This window comes from Ochlerotatus camptorhynchus, unplaced genomic scaffold (assembly GCF_037179485.1).
Source record: "Ochlerotatus camptorhynchus isolate MF236.1 unplaced genomic scaffold, CSIRO-AGI_Acam_v1.1 ptg000316l, whole genome shotgun sequence".
Classification (NCBI taxonomy): Eukaryota; Metazoa; Arthropoda; class Insecta; order Diptera; family Culicidae; genus Ochlerotatus; species Ochlerotatus camptorhynchus.
In genome coordinates, this window is record NW_027040804.1 from 4036581 (window position 1) to 4062738 (window position 26158).

The following is a 26158-nucleotide window of genomic DNA, read 5'->3' on the forward strand; positions in this document are numbered from 1 at the left end:
AGTAATGTAGAAAGTGTTCAAATGACTGGAAATGGATGTTCTGCGTCAGAACAATAAATATTGATCTAACAAGCTAAACTTTTCAGCTTGCTTTGTAAATCAAGCAGCCATTCCAATTTGAAGAGCAGAAATTAAATTCAACTCTCGCAACAGATCAACGTTACGTTACGTTGTATGTGTTTGTCTCTGACGACACTGATTACAATCGGGCAACTTGGTCGGCACATACCGACATATGTAGGTTCCTATCACTATCACGCTATTTCAAAACCACCCAACATCGAGCGGAATCCACTCAGATTGGTCAAAACTGAACCTACTCATAAATGGGTAAACTTAGTTGGGAGTGATAAGTTGACAAATGGAAAACATCAACCTGAATCTGATTTGTGTTGTTCATTTGTCAACTTGTCACTCCCAACTTAGTTTACTCATTTTTAAGCAGCATCGATTTTGACCAATCTGGTTGGGTCATACTCAAATTTGGGTAGTTTAGAAATAGCGTGTACATTTCCCCAATCTACTCGTTGATGTCTGTCTGTTGCCTCTGATGTACGAGCGCGATGCTATTAGATAGCCTTAATGAATGAGCTGTACCCACATACATCTCTCAAATTTATAACGTATGTGCGTCGTCGCCGTCTGCATTGGACGGAGTTCAATGTAAGCCTTAAATTAATAGAACAATCTGGCATATTCCGTAATTCCATTATTATCGCTACCCTCAGCTGTTGCATGGCAAAGTTGTCCGAGGTGACTAATCAGCACGATGGCACATTTTATTTAATTTTCAGGAGATAACCCAACGTTCTTATCTGCTATCGACCTTCCACTGCTTGACAACGCGAGTGGACACTGAATTTCCGTACACGATTTGGGATTGTGCAAAAGTAGCGAATTTATAATCGATGGTACCTATACGTAATTTTCTTGGACCGGAACCCAAACAAAGCGCTTATCAAACCAGGATTCGATCAAAGTTCACGTCGTGCTGCAGCCGTGTGCGTTGGAACGCTAAACGCTTGGTCGGGTTTATGGAACTGCATTGGTGGCAGCGTTTTCAGACCAAGAGCGCTTATCACTTGCCTGGGGCAGACGCTTCACTTGAGGATTTGCTTTATTTTTTGCAAACGTGACTTTATTATTCTGCGTTGCGGATTCATAGCCATCATTTTCAGTCGTGCGATTGATGGCGTGTCAGCGCGGGGTTGTGAAATATGGAAGAGTAAGATTATTCAATGTGGAACATTCCAGCACTTGAATTTGTAGGACACTCGTTTAAAATGGAAGACTATTTGAAGCATGTATTGTTGATGAGGAATAATGCAAAGGTTATGAAAATTGATTGGTATGAAACTCAAATGTCTTGTTGGTTTAGGAGGGCAATCAACGTCTTGAAGTTTTTTTTATGTAGTCACTTTTACATTGCTATCTGCCCTACATCAATCGGTATTCAACGAGAGCAGTACCACCACAAATGTTCCTTAGAACCCCCTTTGAAATGTAACATCTACGTTGCCCCGGAGCTTAGTTAGACCACCTTTTCGTGGTACATTACGAGATGTAAGATCTACCCCTGATTCCTAGTCCTGACTGCTTCAAACTAGGTGAACATGATTTTTTCAGTAATCAAAAGAACACATCTGGTTGTCCTTGTTACTTTTCATGCCTTATTGATAGTGAAAAGACTCGGCTTTGTCCACCAACAGGGCTGGTAGCGAGTCACTTTTTAGTGACTTGGTCACTTTTTTCAAGCCAGTCACTAAAAAGTCTCCTTTTTTAAGGTCAAGTCACTAATGTCACTTTTTCTTGTAGTCAGTCACTATTTTCAACTTTTTTAGCGTGAATTTATTTCAAGGTTGATCATTCTTTGCTTTGCGACGTTTAATAGTTTTTCTCTATCTACAGGGTGTCTACTCATTTTTCTAAATAATATTTCCTGAGTTTTCCAGGTTTTTCCAGAACTTTATCGGATACATTCCAGGCTTTTAATAAGAAAGCTGTTTTTAAAATGCGTTGAAAATATGCTTTTCTGGACGATCAAAAACAACATTAATTAACCCAAACGTTTTTAAGACATGGTAATCAGTTTTAAATAATCAACTTTATACTCAAATCCATTGATAGTTGAAGTTTAGCACTTACTTAATTTCTCACTTTTAATAAAGTTAAAAAAAAAACATACTAAATTTGAGTAAGTCCAGGATCTAAAAATATTCAATGTTTTGTAGTTTCATATTCCATGTACAAGTTCAAGATATTAAATTTTTTCAAAGTGCCTGAATTAAGGAAAATATTAAATGATTTATTTCAAGTTCGTTATTAACTTTATGAAAGATAAGAGATCTTCACTGTAGTCCCATTAACTTCACAACAATTATAGGAACTTTGGAGAAGTTCTTAGGAATGAAAGGAAATGCTGAGAATTTCAGTGTAGCTCCATAAACAAACTGCGGGATCCTCAGATCGGTTCTTTTAGAGATGAACTAGCCTAAGGCTAAAAATCTCTTTAATAAAGAATTAAAAAAAAAAAAAGGTCGGTTCTTTTAACATCCGAAAATTTTCAGGAACTTTTATGGAGCTCCTAGAATTTCAAAGCACATCACAGGTGTTAAGCGAACTTGAGAAGTATAGAAACCTTTAGGGGTATTGTGCAAATTTTAAGAAATTCTAAGCACATCAGAAAAGCTAGATCTAGAGATCTTTGGGGAATTTCAGATCTTAAGAGCAGTTCCCATGGCTTTAGTTCAGACTTTTTGGAGCAGTTTAAATATCTATAATCGTAAATTTAGAAAAATTGAGAACCCTTAAGATGTTCCGAGAATTTCAGGGAAGTACAGAGACCATCAAAGAAACTTGAGATATATTTCAGGTACTTCACAGAAGTCCAAAGAATTTCAGGGAAATTTATCTTCAATAGAATTGAGAGCTTTAGGGAAGCCTCGAGAACATCAAAACAGAACAGAGAATCAAAGGGCAGTTCATATAATTTCAAGGAAATTGTAGAAACCTTAAAGAAGTTCCGGAAACTTCAGGAAAGCTCCGATAGAATTTCTGGAACGTGATAAAAATTATATGAACATCCGGAAAACGGAGATTTCAAGAACTTTAAAAAATGCGAAAATTTAACTACGTTGATTAGCGAATATCAACGAAGTTCCATTAATTAAATGAAATGCGAGAACTTTTTGCAAGCAGCGATGAATATCTTCAAGAAATTTCAGAGAACTAAGAATTTAGATAGTTGCATGATATTCAGCGAAGTTTCGAGTATTTGGAGAACGATAAGATAGCTTAAGAATAATCCCATTAACTTAAGCAAATTTGCAGCGACTTACAAGGAATTTTGTGGAATTATGGGACAACATAGTCAGTTAGAGTGATGCAAAATTTGAAATTTTCGCTCCACAATACTTAAACGATTCCAAAGCGGATCCTGACTAACCTCTCAAAATTTGAACCCATTTGGTGAGAAACTGAGATGGCACAAACCATTTGAAGTTTGTATGGGAATTACTATGGTAAAACCAAGATTTTTGTTCATGTCTATCTAATAATTCACCATATCGGTCTGCTTTTGCGGTCTGGAACTTTGCTCAAGACTACTTTTCAATTAAATGCAAGGATCGAAAGTTATCAATGGTTCAATGCGCTGATGTCTTATGATCATGCTCAATCAACTGCTCAGCAGGCAACAGTGGTGTTTCTGGCGCGTTGAATAGGACACACAAATCATGGCTACTATGTCACACTGCAAAATACAGTGTTGCCTACAGAGCAGCTGCTTGATCATGTCATAAGTTTACCAATCTCTTAAACAATTAATAAATTTTTCGTGTCTCGTTTTACATAGAAACAATCTTCAGCAAAGTTGTAGCTGAGAAAAATTTCTTTAAGAATGGCTATCGAACTGTTTCGCAGCTCAATATGGAAAAATACTAGAAGGTAATGAACAAAAAGTTGAGATTTCCCATAGTAATTTACATGTAAACGTCAAATGGCTTGTGCGAAGTCTGTTTCTAACCAAATGAGTTGTTACTTTGAGAGGCTAATCAGGACCCGATTTGAAACCATTTAAGCACTGTGGAGCGAAGAAGTCAATTTTTGCATCAGTCTAATAGTCAGTCGACAGTCGACTTTTCTACGGCCTCAAAATAACCTGCTTAGCCACCGAGAACACAACAAACAATTTTAGCTACAGATTAGCTTATACAGCCAAAATTTGCCTTATGCAGCTAATTTTTGACTGTATAAGCTAAGTTGCAGCTAAAAGTGTTTGTTGGGAAGCTCAACCACATCCTCGCTCCGGTATACAATACCTACGTACGCATCGTATCCGGCCTTCTCCCTTCCACGCCTGCAGACGCCGCATGTGTGGAAATCGGAATCCTCCCTTTCTGCTATCGATCTGCTGCAGCCATTGCTACGAAAGCTGCTGCCCTCGCTGCTAAGACATCCGGGAAAGAAAGGGTCTTTCTCCTCAACGAGGGAACAGAGCCCTCCGCATTGCAGCCAACCGTGACCTCCCCCCGGTGGCCAGGGTCCACGTGTGGATTCCAAGCCGGAGATAACTCTAAAGCTTTGAGACGTTCTGTTGCAGAGCTTCTCGGGTCGGTTTATCCGGAGCACGTTCATCGCTTTACGGACGGATCGCGTTCGCAGGCTGGAGTTGGACTCGGAGTGGCAGGACCGAACACTGCAACGAGTCAAAGTCTACCGGAGGAGTGTTCCGTCTTTTCCGTTGAAACCGAAACTATTCTAGACGCAGCCATCACTCCGGCAGATAAACCGATCCTCGTGTTAACTGACTCACACAGCGTCATCCAAGCGCTGGAAGCCGAAGCCCCGAGCCACCCCTGGATACAAGCCATTACACGATACGCCCCACATTCAACTGTCTTTACGTGGATCCCCGGACACTCCGGTGTTCCCGGAAACGAGGCTGCGGACAGACTGGCGGGATCTGGTGCATCCCGTCCCCGCTACACCAGGAACGTACCCCTCCTAGACGTCAGGCGTTGGATTGTGAATACTATTATGGAAGCCTGGCAGCAGGAATAGTTCCACTCGCGGACCACTTTCCTGAGGAAAATCAAGAAAACCGTACGCTCCTGGCTGGACAGCCAAAATTCCCAGAATTTTATGATTGATCCAAAAACTTCAGGGAATTATGAATGTATTTTATGGATTATTAAACAAATTAAGAGAACTTCAGGTAGGCGTAGAGAAGTTCAGGAAAAATAAGTAATCGTTTATAATAGTTAGAACAGTTTAGAAAAATTGTCGAAACTTCAAGGCAAATCAATTCATTTCAGTAAAGTTGCGGGTTCTTAAAATAAACTGATCAATTCAGGGCTGTTTAGAGAACTTTAAAGAAATTCAATAATCGTTTAGGTAGTTAAAATAACACCAGAAAAGTCTAGACTATTGAAGAAGTTTTAAATTAGTGTTCATGAGAACTTTCAGTGACAATCATAAAACTATATTAATTATTTCGCTCTAATTCCATGAAAATTGCGTGAGCACAAAAGTTCCAGAAATTTAGAAAAACTTCACAGAAGAGCAATGGTCTTCAGAAGCATTTTTAGAACTTCATAGAAATCTATGGAACCTAAGGGGAGATCCGGAAACTTCAGGCATTTTTCATGTACACTAGAAAGAATGCAGGAGCATTTGAAATAAGTTTAGTAAGCTCCGAAAATTTGAGCAATTTCAGGGGAAGGTCAGTCCATTAGTTCAGAAAATAAGTGGGAAATTTAAAGCAGTTCCCAGATTTACAGATAACTTCAGAGACGTTAAAAAGTTAATTGAGGTCTTCGCATAAGTTCGAAGTTCACTGAAGCTTAAAAATTTTAAAGACGGTTCAATTAAATTCAGCGCAGTACAACAAGCTTCATGTGAACTGGAAAAACGTTAGAGCATTAGAGAAGTCACAATTTAAAGAAGTTTGGGAGGTTCTGAAGCCCTCAGAATATTCCATTCCATATTCAATGGAAATTTCGATGAAGCTATCCTCCTAATTCAATTTTCTTTTAGTTTTCCTCGGAATTACCTTGAAATTCTCCACAATAAGACACCCTTTGGAAAGATTATCAGAATATTCATTGAATTCATTTCAGATTTCCTTTTGGATCTCACTCCTTCCCTTGGAATTCTATTTCGATTGAAAGTCTCCTAAGAATTCATTGGCATTTCTCCTCACAAATTCCTTTGATTTCTTCTCATAATTTGTTTGGTAAACTCTACTGAACTTATTTTTCGAATTCCTTGGAAGATGTCCTGGAGTCATTATCAGATTTAATTGTAATCCTCCTGTTAGTATTTTCGAAACAAAAAAATCCAAAAATCTGAATTTGTTTTCTCTCACAAACTTTATGAAATTATCTTCAGAATGCCCTTGGAATTTTCCTTTGAAGTTCACAGGAGTTGTGCTCCTCAGAAATTCCTAAGAGTTTTTATTAAAATTTACTTTTAATTCAATTCAGGGTCACGTTTTAGTCACCATTTTTACAACTATAAGTCACTTATTTCTTCAATATGGTCACTAAAATCACTATTTTTGACAGCAGTGATCGCTACCAGTCCTGCACCGAGGATGATCTTGAATCAAGGATCAAATGAATTAGTTAGTCTTCATCTATGTGATTCCTAATCTTCTATTCATTGTTCTCTAGTTCGAAGTGGTTAAGACTTAAGTTCTGATGTATGGTCATTATCGATGCCATTGCTTAACTTTGTTTGCTAAGGAATCCATGTTGGACTGACAAAGGGGCGTGCCTTTAGAGGGTGTTCTCGCTCTTCGAAGGGTATAAATAGTGGGACCTTTCAATTAGAATCGATTCGTTGCGATGAAAGCAAGAATGCCAACTGTATCAAACCGAATACTTCATCATTTCTCAGTACTGATGGAGTAATACGACATGCACTAAACTAAGAACACGGAATATACTACAATAGATCAAATTACTGGTCGCAGTTATGTCCCAAACAGAGGGAAAAACATCCAGATCACGATACTTTTTTTTTTTTGTCGTCCCAGCCGTGCAGCAGGATCTTGATACCATCATTATTCGCATCCATTTCCACGTGCCTGACGAAGAAAAACTTAACCCTCAAATGTTTAGTTTTCCTGCTGATCAACGCTTCCTACGAGTTCTATTTCGTCCAAAGTCATCAAATCCAGTTGACACACAGGAACTTCTCACTGTCATATACTGAACGGCATCTGCTCCCTAGGCCAAATGGGTCAATAGACCGAATTTTTTAAAGTGTTAGATTGGTCTCAGTATGTTCTTGGAAACAATCTTCAACACTCTGGGACTTTTATAATTATTCAAGATCTCTATCCGACAAACGGCATTCAAGACATTAACAATTCTTGAACTTTTAAACATTTTCCAGAAAATCTTCAAAATCTCATTTGAAGGACAAAAATTAGCGGGACAAAAATTGACGCTCGTATATGTCACTCTCAGAGCACCTAAATTTTCATGAATTTTTCTAAGTGTGTCTTTAACTTTGATGGAAAATGAAAGAAATAAAATATTTTTTTTCTCGATTACTTTTTCGAAGGGACGTATCAGCTTTTGTAAACAATGCATTTGATCGTCGATTCGAACAAACAGGAAGATGATATCCCACAATTATGTAGTACTTGCCTGACGAAGCAGCTGAAGTTATTCCACCGCTGAGTCTAAAATGGCACATGGTTCTAAATAAAGCTTTACCGTTCAAATTTACGGTTTCAATTTCTCGCCTGTTGCATCCTATTGCTATCAGTTCTGTGTCTACGTGCACGCAATCTGTTAAAAACCGAGGAAGTGATAATCATAAAATAAGCCGCCCGAAAATTGATTAACCTTGTCAACTTCACCACCTTTAAGCAAACCATCATCACTCATCCCTTGATGGACATCGAACAAAGTGACATTTGTATTTCTTATTATGTCATTTGTCGTCAGTCATACCCTACGCACAAGTCAGTCGCCAGCTCACTTGAATCATCATCCTTCATCCGGTATTTTCTCCCTCTGACCAGACCCATGAAAATAAAAAAAAAATGAAACTCATTTCTCCCGGCATAAACAGTGGCTTCTGCTAACACAGCATTTTTTTCGGTACTTGACTGGCACGAACAAAAAACCCCGATAGGGGAAGGCAGCCCAAAATGCACCCATGGAGTAAAACACCCACTTGCAGAAAATCAACGATAAATTTTCCTCTGATGCTTTTCTCGAGTGACAAATTGTATTTATTTTCATCAGAAGGTTTCACTAATATTTCCTGGTCATTAGCATTGCATTAGCTGATCAGTTGATCTTAAAATGTGTACTTAAACTAATCATGTTTTTTTAATACTTCATGCGTGAAGTTAACGATTACGATTCACATAGTTGGAGATGCTTAACGTCAAATATCACACTTAAAGTGGACCTTTTATACGATACATGAGGGAATGAAAGTTTAGAGTTGATAGTTCCGTTATAGTACGGCTCTGTGAAAATTGGTCATAGAAAGTAGAAAGCGTGCGAAGGACAATTTTGAGGAAGGCACAAATCGGGTCGAGCATCCCCTTTACAAATGGTTTAAAATAGGTCTGTTCTCGTACTTGCTTTTTTGCTTTTGCTGTAGGTTGTTGCAGCTTTCTGTAGGCTGCTGTAAGAAAATAATATGGTACAGCAAGTACGGGAGCATGCTTTTGCTTTTTGCTGCACAGAATCTTACAGCAAAGTAAGTACGGGAACAGACATATTTTAACTCATTGGTAAAGGGGATGCGCATACCGATTCGTACCTTCCTAAAAATTGTCTTGTGCTTGCTTTTTACTTTCTATATACAATTTTCACACTGCCGTACTTTAACAGAACATTCACCTACCAAATATTGTTTTGCCCATAGGAAAGTTGTGCCATGCTGTCAGTAGTGGTGAGATCGCAACTGTTAGCATACAGTGATTCATTGAAAAATGTTTCAAAAATCTTGAAAAATCATATCTTTGGAGTTTGAAATCGTGCTGTTCAACGAAAAAAAAACATGACAGCCATCACTTTGTTCTTAATTGTTGCCTCCATACGCTAGCAATTCATGATTTTGCTTAAGCGGTGCGTTTTGCACCACCGTTCCCTATAGTGTATATATTTGTATTTGTGTATCAAACGAATTCATTCATCGTCAACAAGCCAGAGTGCAAAAAAAGTACCTGACGACAGCAAAAAAATAAAACACTGGCAACTGGCGAAATGGTGCGAATAATGATGTTTCCATTCAACAAAAGAAAGGTTCAATTGAGAAGCTTTGCAGTCTTACTAGAAGGAATATGATTTTGTTTTAGTCCGGAATATATCGAAGGTTTCCATTTTCGCAGGAAAGTTGTCAATGCAGCAAGTGCCCGGGATAGCCGGGAGCGATTGTAATTGGAAAGCTTCGTGCTTCGCTCCAATTACTGCAATTAACAAACAAACGAGTCTCGTTGAGAGTGACATCAAGTTTTGAAATTGATTGTGCTTCCATCTATTTGTTCTTGAAATAAATCAACAATCAAATGATCCGAATGGATACAAAAAATCGTACTCTCCCGATGGCATCAGTCCAACTATGCCATTCAAACGAATGAAACATCATCGGTCAAGTGCAGTTGTATGTAGTTTTTTTTCGCTGGCTGCCATTGACCATCCGGAGCCTGTTGTTGTTGATGCTATCAGCTCTCAAACGGAAGCCGGAAAAAATCAATGTTGATGATTTGATTGGAAGCTCCCATTGACACATTAATGTTCAGCTATTGTTTCAATTTCAAATTCGTAAAAACCAGCTTGCAATATTACACAGCCGATGAGAGTAACTCAAAATTGAGTCGAATTCGGCTTAGAAATTTCAAAACATGGGGATACTCAGTGCGTGGGTAAAATTTTCATAGAAAATGAGTTAAATCGATGAAAATTTTTCTCAATTTACTTAAAATTCATAGACTGAGTAAAAATGGTATAGATTATCGGCCCGTGATTACTCTCTTCCTTTAAACATATAATAAACTTCATAAAACAGCGTGCCTACTACCTGAAAAACTGGAAAGCCCAGAATATTTAGAAAATTTTATTTTCTTAGAAAAACATGGAATCATCAGGGAATTTTCTCGTATATCATTTGTTCCACTTATAAGATTTCGGACAGCCTGTTTCGTGTTTTTTGAACGCATCGTTCCGTTATATTTTTGACTATTTTGAAATATCCTATTGAATCTGCTCTTTACTATCGCCATTCAGTCTCAGTTCGGTTGAAAAATACACTTAATCTTCTAGTTAACACGATATCTATCCATTGCAAGCAATATTTTGATAATTGTCCATTTTGTATTTTTTTTTCAAAATTGCGTCAATTTTTCAAACAAATTTAGCAAGGAAACGGAATTTCTGATCGAAATGACGTCTGAGGCAAATTTGTACAAAAAAAAATGGTTTGAATCATACAAATCGGAAAAGGTCCATTCAAAAAAAATTCTCGCTATTTTGCCAGAAACTGCTCTAGCTAAAAAAAAAAGTCCGAAAAACCTGTTTTTTTGTCACATTGTCCAAAATTTATAAAAAGAGCTCTAAAATCATAAAAGTACCTAAAATAATTGGTTTGTGAAAGAAGTCAATCTTTAAAATTTGTCGAACCTCTCAACGGAATCCCTTTTGAAGAGCTTTGAGTGTGTTGGTTTATTTCCTTTAAATTCCGTTATAATTGCTTATCTTTTGACAGATACGCGTATTTCGTCTACTACTTGCTAGGGCTGGTAGCAGGTCACTTTTTTGTGACTTGGTCACTATTTTGAAGCCAGTCACTAAAAACTCACTTTTTACACCAAAAAGTCACTAAAGTCACTATTTCCCTAAAAATATTCACTAAAGTCACTTTTTCACTACTAAAATAGAGTGAAATTTAAAAATATCAACAAAATGTTTAAATTGAGTACTTTGTGCCAAGTCTACAGTAGTTTTAACAATATATAGATATCTGTTAAAAAAAATTAAAATTTGAACCGCAAAACTTTAGAAGACCAGGAACACTATCGGGAAATCGGGGAAAATATATATAATTTCCCAGAAAATAAATTGTAAATCTTGTATACTTTCCATTCATTTTGGCTAAAAAAATGTTTTATGAAATTATGGAACAATAAGATATTATGATAATATTTTGTTTGTGTAAACATCAAGAAAATATTGTGAAGTTTGTGTTTGACACATAATACCAGCCAATTTTGCTACATGAGAGTCGCAATAAGCGATTTTGTCATTTAGCTCACCCACTCTTCGCGAAGAGGCGATCAGAAAATCGCTCATTGTGACTCTGTCAAAGCTAAATTTTCAGGTTTTATGTGTCAAATATCAGACTTAAAGTGAAGGTGTTATACGATAGATGAGAAGATTAAATTATAGAGTTGATAGTTCCGTTATAGTAAGGCAGTGTGAAAATTGTATATACAAAGAAGAAAGCGATCAAAGGACAATTTTGAGAAAGGTATGAAACAGGTAGTTGTTTACGTTGGATGGGACTTGAGTGTGAAACAATCGATAGTACTGTAGCCGCACATCGAAGGTACATCCCTTTTGCCGGTGGCAGGGGGAAACACCCCTCACCATCCCTCATTAACGGATGAGCTTGGTAAAGGAGATGCTCTACCCTATTCGTACCTTCCTCAAAATTGTCCTTTGTTCGCTTTCTACTTTCTGTATACAAATTTCACACTATAACGGAACTATCAACTCTTTACTTTCATCTCCTCATCTATCGCATAAAATGTCTACTTTAATCCTGATATGCTTAACATTTCCAACTACGAAAATAATCTATTTCCAAGAATTTTGTTGATTGTTCTGCAAAGATTTTTTTTATTTTTATTTTATTATTTTTGTAAAAGTTTATTTGCCTCAAAGTTTAAGAGAAGGTGAATTATTCTAAAAAAGTTCTTGAGATCATTCTGAAGAAATCATGTGAAAAGTGCTTAGCGAAATATCAAAGTTGTCTACCTACATATATGTATCAAAATGCTAAAGATTTCGAACTTAGAATCAAATTCAAGATCATAAAAAATAGGAATTACTATTTGCTAGTCATCATGTATAACGTAAGCAAAAGTAAATCATTCAAATCACTTCAAATGCTCTTCACAGGAGATTCCGTTGTGAGATTGGATTAAATTAGAGGAATTTATGAAATTTGATTTTAAGTTCCATGACAAAAAGTTTATTGCAATATCAAACCGTATTTGAATTTCTAAGTTACCATATAAATGGTTACTTATTTAGTATTTACGATTCATTATTTGGTAACTATTTCCGTAATTTTAGTCACTAAAGTCACTACTATTATATCACATCAGCACTACCAGCCCTTATCTTATTTTCAAAATATTTTGTATGGATTTGGAAAGGCAAATTTGTTTAAAGCTTATTTTCGAGACAGATCATATATAATATAAGTACGCCGAGCAATCTTCTCAGGAATTTCAAAATACGTTATAATAGGATGTAGCACTGCTTCGGCATAATTTATTCTTGACATTGTGGTGAAGTTTTCCTTGTTTTGAAGCTTTAAAACTAATGAATTAAAATCCTTAATGTTTATATAACAGTTCAGCTGTAGAAAGTTCGGTAAAAATTCGGTTATTAGTTCTCGGTCGGTAGTCGGTAATCATTTCTAAGTGTGCAAGGTAAGTAGAATAAGGAGCATTCAAATGGATTTCTGAAACGAATGCAATGAAAGTTCTGAGGTAAATCCGAAAACAATTCTAAGTACTAGTCCAAAAGTATTCTTATGCAGTTCGGGGGCGACCCCGGCGTAGTGTTTAACATTCATACCTCCCACGCCAAAGTCACGAGTTCAAATCTCATCCCCGGACAAGTCACGAATGACCCAAGAGTGTTAAAGTGACTATAATAAAAAAAAATCTTATGAAGTTTTCAAGGAAATTTCCAACGAAGTTTTGAGGTAAATTTCTAAGGAATACTTGGTTTCAGGCTATTCCTGTTATAATTTTAAGGGAATGCAAAGAAGAGTTCCTACCAAATTCGGAGGGGTATTTCAATTTGAATTTACTGGAGTACAGAGAAATTTCGAGGGAATTCTGATGATAATTCCATGGGAATTTTAGGAGAATAATTATTGAATACGCAGGAAAGTTTATTTCAGGGGATTGCGTATGTAATACACCAAACTCATTTAAGTGTTTTAAGAGAATTGTAGAGATAATCAAAAAGCCTTCCATAGTGACTTTGTAGAGTATTATAGATAGCCAATCCAAACACATAAATCAACCAATACATTTTTGATTAATAAATGTAGTTGAAAAGTCGCGGTGGAGAACTTCATGAACTGGGTCGTATCGATTTTCCATCATATTTGAACATATTTTTTTAAGGAAAACCTGGGAAAATTTGACTCACTCACTGAGTAACACCACTTTTTGCAATTTTAAGCCACATTCGCCTCAATTGTAAGTTACTCTCATCGGCCGTGCAGTAACTCGCAAATATGCGCAGCATGATTGTAAAAAGAATTCTGCCGGAGTGAAATGTTAAAATATGAAAGTTACGCTCGTCCGAAGGGGAGGATCTTGTTGATATGACAGTTCAATTTGTATAATTAGCCGAACTCACGATATCAAAGCGTCTCAGCCGCATCTAGCCGTTCAACATACCTATTAGTCGCAATTAGGAACGGTGGGTTTTGTCATTAGAGTCGCTAGTTGTGTGATTTGAAGAAAGCTTGATACCACAAACACGTGACGACGGCACCAATCGACCGTTTCTGTCACAATTGAGCACAGTGAGAGTGAGTGGTTGTCATTTTGCTTGATTAATTATAAATGTTTGCGTGGAACGGACGATCCATGCACCCATCAGTGACTGTGAAATCTAATGCAGCTGAGTATGAAATAGTCTCAATCTGTAAAAAATGCACAACCCATCCAGAGGAAGGTTGAAGAAAGAAATTACCCAGAGTATGCAATAACAATAAACACCATGTTTGGAACACAACAATTGCATGTCGAGTGCAAATGGATCCAGGTCGGACAGGTACCGAACAACATAACCAGCAATAGCGGCGGGTACAATCGTACATTTTTTTTTCTCTTCTACTGTCACTGTTGTTGATTTTGCTTTGCCATTTATTTTTGCTTTCTTCATTATGCGCATAAACATCAGGGAGATTGAAGTTGGCGGTCTGTAATTGCTTGCTACTAATCCAGTTCCTGATGGGAGTTACTCGGCACTAATTAAAAATGTTTGCCAGTTGCGCTGGTAATTTTTCGCTGGCAGTGCGGCTCATGTAATTAATTTTATGTTATTTTACATAAGTTTTGTTGTTTTAATGTTCTTGGAAGATTCGATATGGTGAAGAGACGAAAGCAGTTTGCTGTTTGTATAACCATGCATAACCAACTATAACTGACCTGACTGGAGGTTGATATATTTGAATGGCCATGATCATCGCTGCCATATTATTTTCCGCATTAAAATTTTCCCTCGATAAATGCATTCATCAATGTTCACAATGTTCACAAATAACTTAACGCAAAATTACAGTTTTATTGTGAATTACCTTGGTAATTAGATTTGTTTATTTTGAAAATATTATCGGTTTTTATACATTATCTGAAAGAGCTTCGTTTTCTAACCCATAGACTTTCATCTCGATTTTTAACTGCACTGTTTAACTCTAAACTAACAAATTAACAGCTCGCTCTAATAGAAAATCCCTATTGACGGTGATTATGACTACGCAGGACTACGTCTGTGATTTCTATATGAGGGTACACTAAATGACCGAAAATGGAACATGTAACGAAATTATGAAAGATTTTGAACGTTAATAAGTCAGCTGCCCTGGACCAATTGCAATAATTTTCCGACTGTTGATATTCAACAACAAACTATTGTAAAGTGGTAAATGTCAAGCATTGTCCAAAAGCGTCGAAATAACCAACAAATCCACCATTTACGTACATACATATGCTGCCTCCCCAACACAGTCATCAGATAATCGTTTCTAGATGAAACGTGTCTATGTAGCATTACTGCTTCCCCAACACTGTCATCAGAGAGTCGTTAGTAGACGAAGCAAGTCGAAGTGGCATTCGGCTCCGATCTTCGGGCGTGTGCGGACAGGGAGGATGCGCACATTTGCGTAACATTTTGCACACTCATTGCCATATTCAGAACCACACGCCTCCAACGACCATACAAAATGCTCTCCAGAGTTGTAATCTTGTAACCAAACTTGGAAGCAAGGATGCAAGTGATTTTGATCGATTCTCACGATCGACTTTCTGTTTCGTTAATAACGCGACGTCAAACACATTCATTGATTCGTTTGTTATTCTGGCAGAAATAGTGCGAAATAGGTTATAGTGAAACCAGAGGAAATCGATGAAGATAATTCACTTTCACCCCTCTGCTTCTAAGGCCCTTAATTCAGTCGTCGTCATAGCAATGAAATCTAGCATCGGACCGCTTTTGATTCTTGAGTTACACTTGCTGGTTGCAATTCTGCTGTTCGACATTTTCGAAGGACCACTTCGAAGAAGATAAAATTACACTAAAAGTCCAATTATTCAATTAACGGTTAACCGTAAAGCTTTTTCCAGCTATTCGATTAAATATTTATCGAATTCTCCATTATTCGAGCGCGTAACTCGTTTGATTTAGCGCAGTAGAGAAAATAAATAGAAGTACTAATTTATCTGAACATACACGGAGAAGAACCATGACGTGAAACAGAATCATATATTCGCCAAAAAAAAGTGTTAAGCGTCTTTCTGCTAAAGTCTGAGAGAAGGAGTTTAACGATAAAAGTTAAAAAGGGGAGGAGCTTTAGCTGGGTGGACACTGATATTCTGCGGCCTTCCAACCTATCGCAGACACCAGTTCAACCCCTATCCAACAGCAGACGGGCCGAGACTCTTGCGAGTGCCCAACCATTGAACCGAAGAGTATGGGATTGTCCGGTCCGATTTGCTGATCCTACACGTCATCATCATCTTCAAGATTTTCCAAAAGATTTAAATTTGTGAACTTGTCTCAACTTAAATTCATATCAAAAGGTTCTTTGCAGGGCAATCATAATCATAATAAAGAGTATAAAGAGAGAGAACCCCGCTAAAATTCCTATTCCTACACAAAACACAAGCTCCTGCTTCAGTTAACAAATAACATTTATTATATAAGACCTAAGAAGAAGAGGAGACAAATGGCTTCTTTTTGTATGTGACGTGTTCTTCTTCTCTGTCAGAAACGACCGTGCAAAAATTATTTCATTATGGGCGACGAAGTCGACTGTCAAAATAGATTCGCTGCTGTAAACATTTTCGCGTTTCAATACGTTTACCCGAACAATCAGGTGCTGGTTCACGTTTGTCAGAAAATTGGTTCATTAAAGGCCCCCTATTGTCTTCTCTTCCTCTTAGTATAAGACTACGTAGTCCTACGTCACCATTGCGTACAACCCCGTAGGGCTGTTCCTTGTAGTTTTTAGCTAATGTAATCACACTCATTTAAAATAGCTTCGGTGCTGCAAAACTGATGAATTTTTGGATTTCGGTTCCATTTGACATGCAGTTTACGAATATACAAGTTCCTCAATACCCCTAAAGAACCCAATTATATTGGAACAGAACAGATTCATAGTCAGAGTTGGATGGAAATGCTATCCACAAATGTAATAAATATATAGAATCATAGTGTTGCTTCGAAATTTCATCATGGAATTTCTTCACAATTGTTTTTCATGTTTCCGTTGTCTAATAGTTTTCAACATCACACTTAAATGCTATGGAATTCTGATCAGAGCTATTTTGTAAATCTCCTGGTGAGGCTCATAAATATCTGTGATTTGCCTTGAAATTAACCTATAAATTGTCTAGAAACTTTTCATAAAGTTGTATTGAAATCATCTCTAGACTAGCTCTAGAAGTCTCCTCAGCGTTCGTTTCGTTTGAAATTCTTCTCAAAATTCTTCTAAAATTCCCTTGAAACTCTTCTCAGAATTATTTTAGAGTCACCCTCCCTTGGAATTCTTCTTTCAGTTCCCCTGAAACTTTCTTCTACATTCCCTTGGTATCAGTGCGCAAAACAGTCATTGAGTCATTTTGATATGAATATGAACTGCCATTTGCCTCATCATTCACTGCCTCGTGAGAGTCTGAATGATTGAGAGGTAAACGAGTTACTGACAGCCGAGCACTCAGTCAGTAGCTCAGTCAACACGTTTATTCTGCTGTGATGGTACCCAATATTTGTTTTGAATGACTGAGCGTACATTTTCTACGGAAAAATGACTCAATTACATGCTGTGTGAGCGAAGACAAGCGGTGTGCGTCGCCTGCTCGTGAGTGACTAAATGTTTTTGTTGGTTCTTTCATTGCCTCGTCCTTTACCGTTTGGTACAAACGGTCTGCACAGAGCAATGCATTGAATAGTGCAGTGCTTTCACACTCAGCCTTGGCAGTCAATAATGTTAAGCTCTGCATGGTATACTCTCCAGTATTCGTTTGGAATTATCCCCAAAATTCCGTACAAATTCTCTTCATATTCTCCTTTACTTTTTTTCGAGTTCTTCTCAAAATTCTATATATTCTATAGAACTCTACTCAGAATCACCTTAAAGCTTATGTTACAATAGGGAAGACCCAGAACTCACATCATGGCATTTTATGTTCAAGATTTCTAAAACAGCTTCACAATTCCATCTTTTACTTTTCACAATGATCCATATGTAGATAGTAAGTTAGATGTGATACAGCCCCCACCGTTCACGGAATGGCAGTAGTCAAGATCCGTACATTTTACGATCTGCAACAAATATTGGAACGTTGCACGTGAGATGCCATACATTTACACACCAATTCTTCGAATACACATACTCTGGCTTTATATCAAACTACCTAGCAGACCCGGCCAACTTAGTCCCTTCCAAAATGAATTTTTCTTTTAAACAATTTCGAGCATTCACGATTCTACCCTAAATTATTTTTTTTTATCGAACATTCGCGGCCTTATGTATGCCAGTGTGTTTTATAATATGGAAGAAGAGAAGATAGTTTTCCAACTTTTCCAATTTCCTTTAAAATTTTCCAATTTTCTTGCTGTAAAAATGTTCCTTGGGCGAAGATGAACACAAGAAAAAAAGACAGCTCAAATCTGACGATCCGTTCTTGAATTATGCGAGGTATTATATATGCCACTCTGTTTTTTTTCATATATAGAAGATCCATTCAGTCAGACCGGTATTTTCGAAGTTTTCCTTTTGCTACGCTCATCCCTTTTTTGACTCTTAAATGTGACAAATCTTCGATCTGGTTTCGAAAACATTGTTGATTCCTTCCAAGGACGCCATTCTATTTGGCAATCTTTAGGTCACCGGGCTTGAATGATCGTGAGATACAGCTGTTTGCTGTTATTTGTAAGGCTCGGTGGCCTAATGATGATCGTTTTTGCTTACTGAGCAGAAGACTGATGGTTCAATCCCATACCCTTTTCCATTCCAATCCAAAGTGAATCTAGATCAAATTTACCCTTCCAACTAACAAAACTGTCGTTCCAGTGAATTCCATGTAGAAACAGAAGTACACTCGGTCTCTAGAACCATGAATTAGCCATACTTCACCACACTGATGACCGTAAGGAAAAGACCGGTGCCATTATTGATCTTTGAAGTATTGATTCAGTCAGAGTGAATGCAATACAGTAATGATCCGATTTTGTCAGCCCCTCAGCGCATCAAACTCTAATCTTTCAATAATTTTACGTAATCGTTATTCCAAATCTTTCTTATTCATCTTCAAGATGGATGTTTAAGGTACACTTTGGTGCAATTAGACCACTGGAAAAGCACATGAAATTCGTAGAACTTATCTAACGTTCGCTTTCCAAAAGGGGGCTGGCGAAATCCGGTCAAAACTGTAGTGAATTTTAATTCATCATTAGATTAAATTTCTATCGAGTCGAAGAAAATCCAAACCAGGAAATATTTCACTCACTCACTGAATACTAGTCACGCTATCCGAACAAATGGGTTATAAGCAAAGCCGATGCACAGAAAAAAATTCTCAATTTTAACTATCGCGTAAAAAATCTCCCTTCGTTTAATTCCGAGCTATACTTGGCATAAACACCGGAATGGTTTACAAGCTTGCATACAATATTGCTAATTTATGCGATATTGCGCTTAAATTTACACGTAATATCTCGTAAATTTATGCCAAATCTAGCGTTAATTTTATGTGCGCTATATCTCGCAAAAATTTACATGAATTTTTCGAACGGTGTGGAGTCTCACTCACTGAGTCTGAAATGAGCCGAGCGTAGCATTTTTCTGAGGCCTAGAATTCCTACTCACGAATCTTTCCACCGAGCCTCACAGCTTTGGGTCTGTTCATAAACTACGTAGACTCTTTGAGAGGGGGGGGGGGTTGACAAATGTCTACGGTCCAAACAAATTTCAAAAAACAAAATTATGGGCGATTGTCTACACGGGGGATGGGGGGTTCTAAAACCTCTAAAAATCGGTCTACGTAGTTTATGAACAGCCCCTTTCGGGCGAGGGGGGATGAAACGGGAGTGAGGTTTGCTGCCATTTATTATCATGATTTCTTTCACACGCTCAGTGTTCGGAAAATCGTTCTCAAATCTCATTCATTGAGCCTCATTGCGAGGGTAAACTCGAGTGCGAATGCGGCGAACAAAATTCACCCTTGAGATTCACGCACTCACACTCACAACGCCAAAAAATCATTCCAGCTTTATGCTCATAAAATCCTCTCAAAAGTCAATTGATAGCATGCTTATGTGTTAGTTTTCCAACCCTTGATACACAAACAATAGTAATAGCAGTAAATAGCGCCAACATATACAGAAATGAATTTTAGAACCTGAAAACTCATCGGTGATTTTTGCGACGTTGGATTTTGGAAGACAAAACCCATAGGCGCATAAACTCATGCGTGAGATTTGAGTTTTTGAGTTTTTCCTAACACTTTTACTCTTACATCGTAAAAATTCATGTAAATTTCTGCTATATTAAGCACATGCCTACTTTATTGACTAAATGGAAGCGCAATATAGCATAATTCTGCAATATTGTATACAATCTTGTAAGCAATTTCGATGTTTATGCCAACTATAGTTCATTAAACGTGAGGAGATTTCACATGACAATTAAAATCCAGATTTTCCAGTGCTCTCATCCTGGGTGAACTTTGAGCTTCATGCCTTGAACAAAAAAAATCATCCGGAGCAGAGTTGCGACCTATCACAATCACGATCGTCAAACAGCTGATGGTAGTAACGCTTGGTAGATTCCTATCAATGTGCTTGTCGAAGTACTCTCCATGAACATCCATCAAGTTGACGAAAGAAGTAAAAAGCAACTGGTGAATGTCGTCTGTCGATTGTCATCCGACAATCACGACACTCATCTGTGCTCGTTTTGAAACAGTTGCTGCTTTGCTTGCTTATGTGAGTGTGTTGGTGAGTGAACCCAACAGCTTCCGTTTAATTTTGCCAGCTTTGTTTGTAACTCACACAGTCCCGCGAGCCGAGACAAACTTGGAATGCGTAGACATTGTTTTCATTTTCTTCTGTCGTTTCGCTTTTTCTCATCGTCGTACTGCAAAAGTCTTCACTGGTTTCGTCGTGCTTTACATCATCGGCAGCGAGTGTTACGTTTTGCCCGTGAGTAGCGACCATTACTGGTGATTGTTGTTTGCCTTGGCTCTACCTCTCACTGCGTGACAAAACGTTCTGTCAGCTATAGTCGGTTGATGCGTTGACGAGTGTCGAGTGAGTGTCATGATATTTTGCATCACTGATCCGGTGCCTCGAAAAACGCACCTCCCGTCGCTTGAGTTCGCGCTCTCTCTCTCGCTCTTGGGGAATTTTGTTTACTTCTTCCATTTTTCTGCTGCCTAAACTAGCCGGGCAAGAGTATTTCAAAACCTCCAGTGAGTTTGAAGAGTTTCATCATGCCTGGTCGTACGATAGAATTTTGAAAATTAATAGATAAATCATAGCAATTGTTTTAAGAATCTTGGACTTCAAAAAAAAATTGAAAATTTGCTGCATTTAAGAGTAAAGAAATCAGATTTTAAGAAAATTTTCAACATTCTCAAACTTAGTTATCAAGTTCTCCTACATATAACAAAAGTATATTCTGCTACTTTGACATTTTTTTAGATCTAAGACTAAAAAAATATCTTCAAGATTTTCAGACTTAGAGAAATTTTATCTGAAGGTGCTCAAGATATTAAAAAAAATAGGTTCATGTTACAGGCAAGAACAAGGCAGGTTTCAAAAGAATTCCATATGTCCTTGGAATTTACTAAATTTTATTAGGAAAATTTGTATAAGAATTCCAATGGAATTCCGAACAGAATTTATAAGGAATTCTAGGGATATCACCAAAGTATTTTGAGAAAAGATCAAAAATAGTTCGGAGTAGAACTCTAAGGTTATTCTGGGAATAATTCCATGTTAGGTTTGTAAGAAGAGGCTCAGATGGATTAAAATTAGAGTTCTGGGAAGAATTTTGAGATAATTCTGAGGAGAATTCAATGAAGACTGTCCAATTCTAATACATATCTCAATTAAGTTTCGGGAAGAATTATGGGGATTCCAAGGGAATTCAATGCAGAGAGCGTTCCAAGGAAATTTGGAGAATAATAATGTATATATAATTTACACGAATAGCGCTCAATCGAAAAAAAAAGAATGTCAAAATCCCGGGGGAAAACCGAAAAATTGATAAATGGAGTTTGCTCAACAGTCTTATTATGCACGGTACACTGGAAAAAAATCCTCATATTGTAATCATATGTACCGTGAATGATTTTTTGCTATAAGATCTACCAAATATTATCTAGAGGTGCTTAACTGATTGACTTATGTTTATGTATGGTAGGATGAATATAATGCATAATGCATTCCTTGTGACAATTTTCCCACTAAGTATCGAATTTTTCTAGAACTGAACCAATTAATTATATGATATGAGTAGTAGCTATACTAAAGATCCGAGAGATGTCGCCCCTTCAGTGGTAGGAAAATCATTTTTGCAGTATGGAGAATATCAGAAAATCCACGATTTGTGACTAAACATGCTTTCACAGAAGGAAACAAATAAACGAGTGTTTACCTTATCACCATAGTAATGTACTCGTTCAATTTTTGTGCACCTAAAACTGCCCATAAAGACGATAATGAATAAAAACTGAAAATTTTCATGCATTTCCAAATGGTTTCCTACCATTCCCATACATTCGAAGTGACTGGCCCACTGGATGTGGATGATGTCAAAAACAACAAAACATGATTAATTGGTTGCCCTTTTCATGCCAATTGCTAGTCGTTTCAAATGAGCATATTGTATATAGGAAAATATCTTTGTCATACCGTCATTGTCATTGAAACTTTGATCAAACCATCGCTGCTCTAATCTTCCGACCCGACAAGCATTGCCTTTCCTCGAATCTAGATCCGGCTACTGAACCTAGCCTAGCTCCAAACCACTCCAAATATAGAAATGCAAATCAGTTCCGCCTGGGAGCTCTTTAGTTGAACGATACCCAAACATTTCAATTTGCCTGTTCCCTGAAAGCCAAACAAGGTAGCTAATACTAGAGATGCAACCAGAAGCACAGTGACATGGAATGAAAATAATCCTTGATCCCAATGATGGCCAATAGATTTTGGAACTTATCCCAGTGAAGCCAGCTTCGGAAGGGCTTTTTCGGGAAGATTGTGATTGATCCAAGGGCTTAGTCTGGTCTTCGGTACACACCGGGGAGATTATCTATAAAATCAATTTCGTATATGTGTGTGTGCGTTTGGAGCCCATATCCGGGACGAACGGGTTTCATTCATACGAACGACCGGAGCGGAGAGTAAACTAAATTCAATTAAGCTCAATATATCCGCTCCTCTATAGGTTTAGGTCGTTTAGGTATACCTACCGATAGCACAATAACCATTCAAAAACGTAGGTTGTAACAGTCAGCTGACTCTCGTCGTCTGCCTGGCCGTTACCGGGTGTGCCTCTTTCGTCCGTTTGGATTCCTTTGATTGACGTGAAATTCGAAACCGTATTCGAACCGAATTCCAACAAATGATGAAATTGAATTCCAGCAGAAGAGCGAATGAAACCAGCAAGGGCACTCGTACTGTGCTACTGTCATACCGTGACAATTCCGAGTAGGAGTGAATTTCAAGGGGGATGATGATGATGCTCTTGTATTTATGGCAGTCACATTTTGTGTTCCAATTCCCAAAGTGCTGCACGACATTGCCCACGTGACTGCATTTCACTCGGATCAAATGCAACGTAGTGTACCTACATTTCTTTCCATTCAAGGGCAATCTAGACTGGGAATAATGGTAGATCAGGAGGGGAGTTTCCGGAAACAGATAAAGTAATCAAACTGTGAATTGCTGGTGTTATTAACATTTAGTAAGTGGAATGCTTTCCACTGAACATTTGGAAGGTCAAGGTCTAGATGATTACTTATGTAGCGGGTAGCATGAATATCACATGTGATAGATGATAAAACGACACTGTTGCGTGCTCCGGCCTGTTATCTAGATCAGAGGTCATGGGAATTTAACATCTGGAATAAGGCTTTCAGTTCGTTTCTTTAATTTACTCTAATGATTTTCTCATTAAAGTTGCATGAAAAATGATAATGCTTCTGATAGTCATAACATTGAATGCAAGCTAGCTCGCTTTAGTAAATTTTACTTTTTGAGCACCACACTTGGCTCTCCTCTAAGTAGAGTGCGGTGCACTCTCTTAATCTTTTGTCGCCTTCCATCAAGCTCTGCTGATCACGTGACTAGCACTTTCCAACCCTTTCACACCATCATGTCACTACACTTTTCGTTGTCATTAGTTTATGTTCCCCTAAATGACTTTGCTGATGCACAATCACGCCAGTAAAAGGCATGTGAAAGAACTATCCTTTTATATATCTATCTAGGTAGGGTTAACTACCCCATTTCCGGCCTATTAAGCACAACCCACACTTAGTCTTTCTTTATCTAGCGCAGTTTAGTACCAAATGGAATGTTATCATTACTGATGGCTTCCAAATTTATTTACCTTTCCGTACGTACCAAAAGATTTGATAAAGAGAAACCAATCGTTGAGATATTGTCAAAAGTCTAACACTGCTTCTTGACGCCAAACTCGGCCTACGGATTCTAAACTCGGCCTAACGCTTTGAAACGCCATTGAAACGCCAATGAATTCACTTCGGCCTATCGGATGAAGATAAAACGAGATTCGGTCGGAGCACTTCTTTTGTTTTTGGGAATAATTGATGCAAACCTTCATATCACGCGTTCTCATTGACTTCGCTCCTTAGCTTATAAACTAAAGTATCGTACCAAACGCACAATTGACTTGTTAACTCTGAAATCAAGGATTTATTTGAAGTTTTTTGCTCGATAGGCCCAAAATGGGCGATTAGGCCGAAGTAGTTCTCTACCCTACTGGGTATAACTTTGCAGGACAACCAACGATGGTGGTAGTGGCCGACGATGAAGGCTACGACGACGAGAAAATTAATTTATACGATTATTCTAATCCATTCTTCATACTTATCCTTTAGCGACACTACATTTCCATGCACAAGTGGAAAAGCTATAGTCACCATCTTAACAAAAAACTGCCCTTCTATGAAGATGGGAGAATCCTCATCCAACTTATATACCAAGACGGTTCAAGATTACAGTGACGACTTTGAGTGCATGCTGCATTATAAACAATTATGTATTATGAACAGCAGTTTTTTATTAGTTACAATCCAGCACTTCCCAAAAATTCACCATAAATTTCCCCTCTAATCTTTCAGATACATTCCAACGCGCCTGTGGGGTTTCAGTGGCCACATCCAGACAATAATTCACAGCATCGTCGGCCGCGTGAAATGTCCCTGGCCACTGGGCGAACGGGTGTACCTTTCGCTAGCAGACGGATCAACGCTAACGTACGACCTCTACCAGCCGCTGATATCTTCCGTGGAAGGTAAGCTAATGAGCAGTGTGTAGTGATTCTGGTCACGGGATCGTAATGAGATTTAATCTATTTCGAATGACAGATGACATCACGGTGGCCATCTGTCCGGGTATTGGCAATTCATCCGAATCGGTCTACATTCGCACCTTCGTCCACTATGCCCAGTACCACGGCTATCGGTGTGCCGTGCTGAATCACATCGGTGTGCTCGACAGCGTTCAGGTTACGTCCAGTCGGATTTTCACCTACGGTAAGCTATGAGCAATTCTGAGCAATGGGACGTGTTTGATTGATTCCGGGTGCCATTAGCATCATATTCACCTAACATTTCTGTTTCGTGACAAGTATTTAGATGTAGATTTCTGACTTATATTTCCTTCTTCTGTTTAGATAATTTTAGAATAGCAAGGGTCGCCAAGCAGCAGTTTCATAAGAGCTTCCATATAGGAAGTATGAAATTTTAAAGTAATCTCATGTCATCCAATATTTCCTTTACCCGCTGAATGAATGACCAAATTTTTCAAAAATAATTGTGATTATTTGTTGATTAAATAGTGAACAGAAGTTTTGTGTCGAATGGTATAATCTAAACCTTTTCTTGAAGAGCACTTTATTGAATACAGAGACACATCCAGGTTCAAAGACAAGGTACTATAGTCCCATAGAACGCTTTTGAATATTTTTGGAATCAGTCTACTGGTTCCGGAAATATAACCGGAACATGTTCCGGTTTGTATGAGCCATGTGACCAACACAATGCTTCGTCTTAGTCGGCGTTGACATTTTACGTTTTTATTACTATCAAAATAATCACACCAAAAATCAGTGATGTTTGATTTTTCAATTATTCGATTAGCAATTACAGGGCTGATAGCGAGTCACTTTTTAGTGACTTGGTCACTTTTTTCAAGCCAGTCACTAAAAAGTCTCTTTTTTAAGGCCAAGTAACTAAAGTCACTTTTTCTTGTAATGAGTCACTATTTTCAACTTGCTTTGTGACGTGTCTACTCATCTTTATGAATAAAATTACCTGAGTTTTCCAGAACACTGAGAAAGCTATTTTTTTTTTTTTTTTTTTTTTTGTTAATTACTTTATTTGTACAGGCTCATA

At 37.8% G+C, this 26158-nt stretch overlaps 1 protein-coding gene across 1 annotated transcript in view; it reads left to right on the forward strand.

Moving 5' to 3' along the window:
• Hydr2 (abhydrolase domain-containing protein 2) overlaps positions 1–26158 on the forward strand; it is a 78729-nt gene that overhangs the window by 31347 nt on the left and 21224 nt on the right. Inside the window, exons 2-3 of the mRNA XM_065229583.1 lie at positions 24884–25056; positions 25130–25297. Of these exons, the coding sequence (XP_065085655.1) occupies positions 24884–25056; positions 25130–25297 (341 nt within the window). The remainder of the gene's footprint in view (positions 1–24883; positions 25057–25129; positions 25298–26158) is intronic.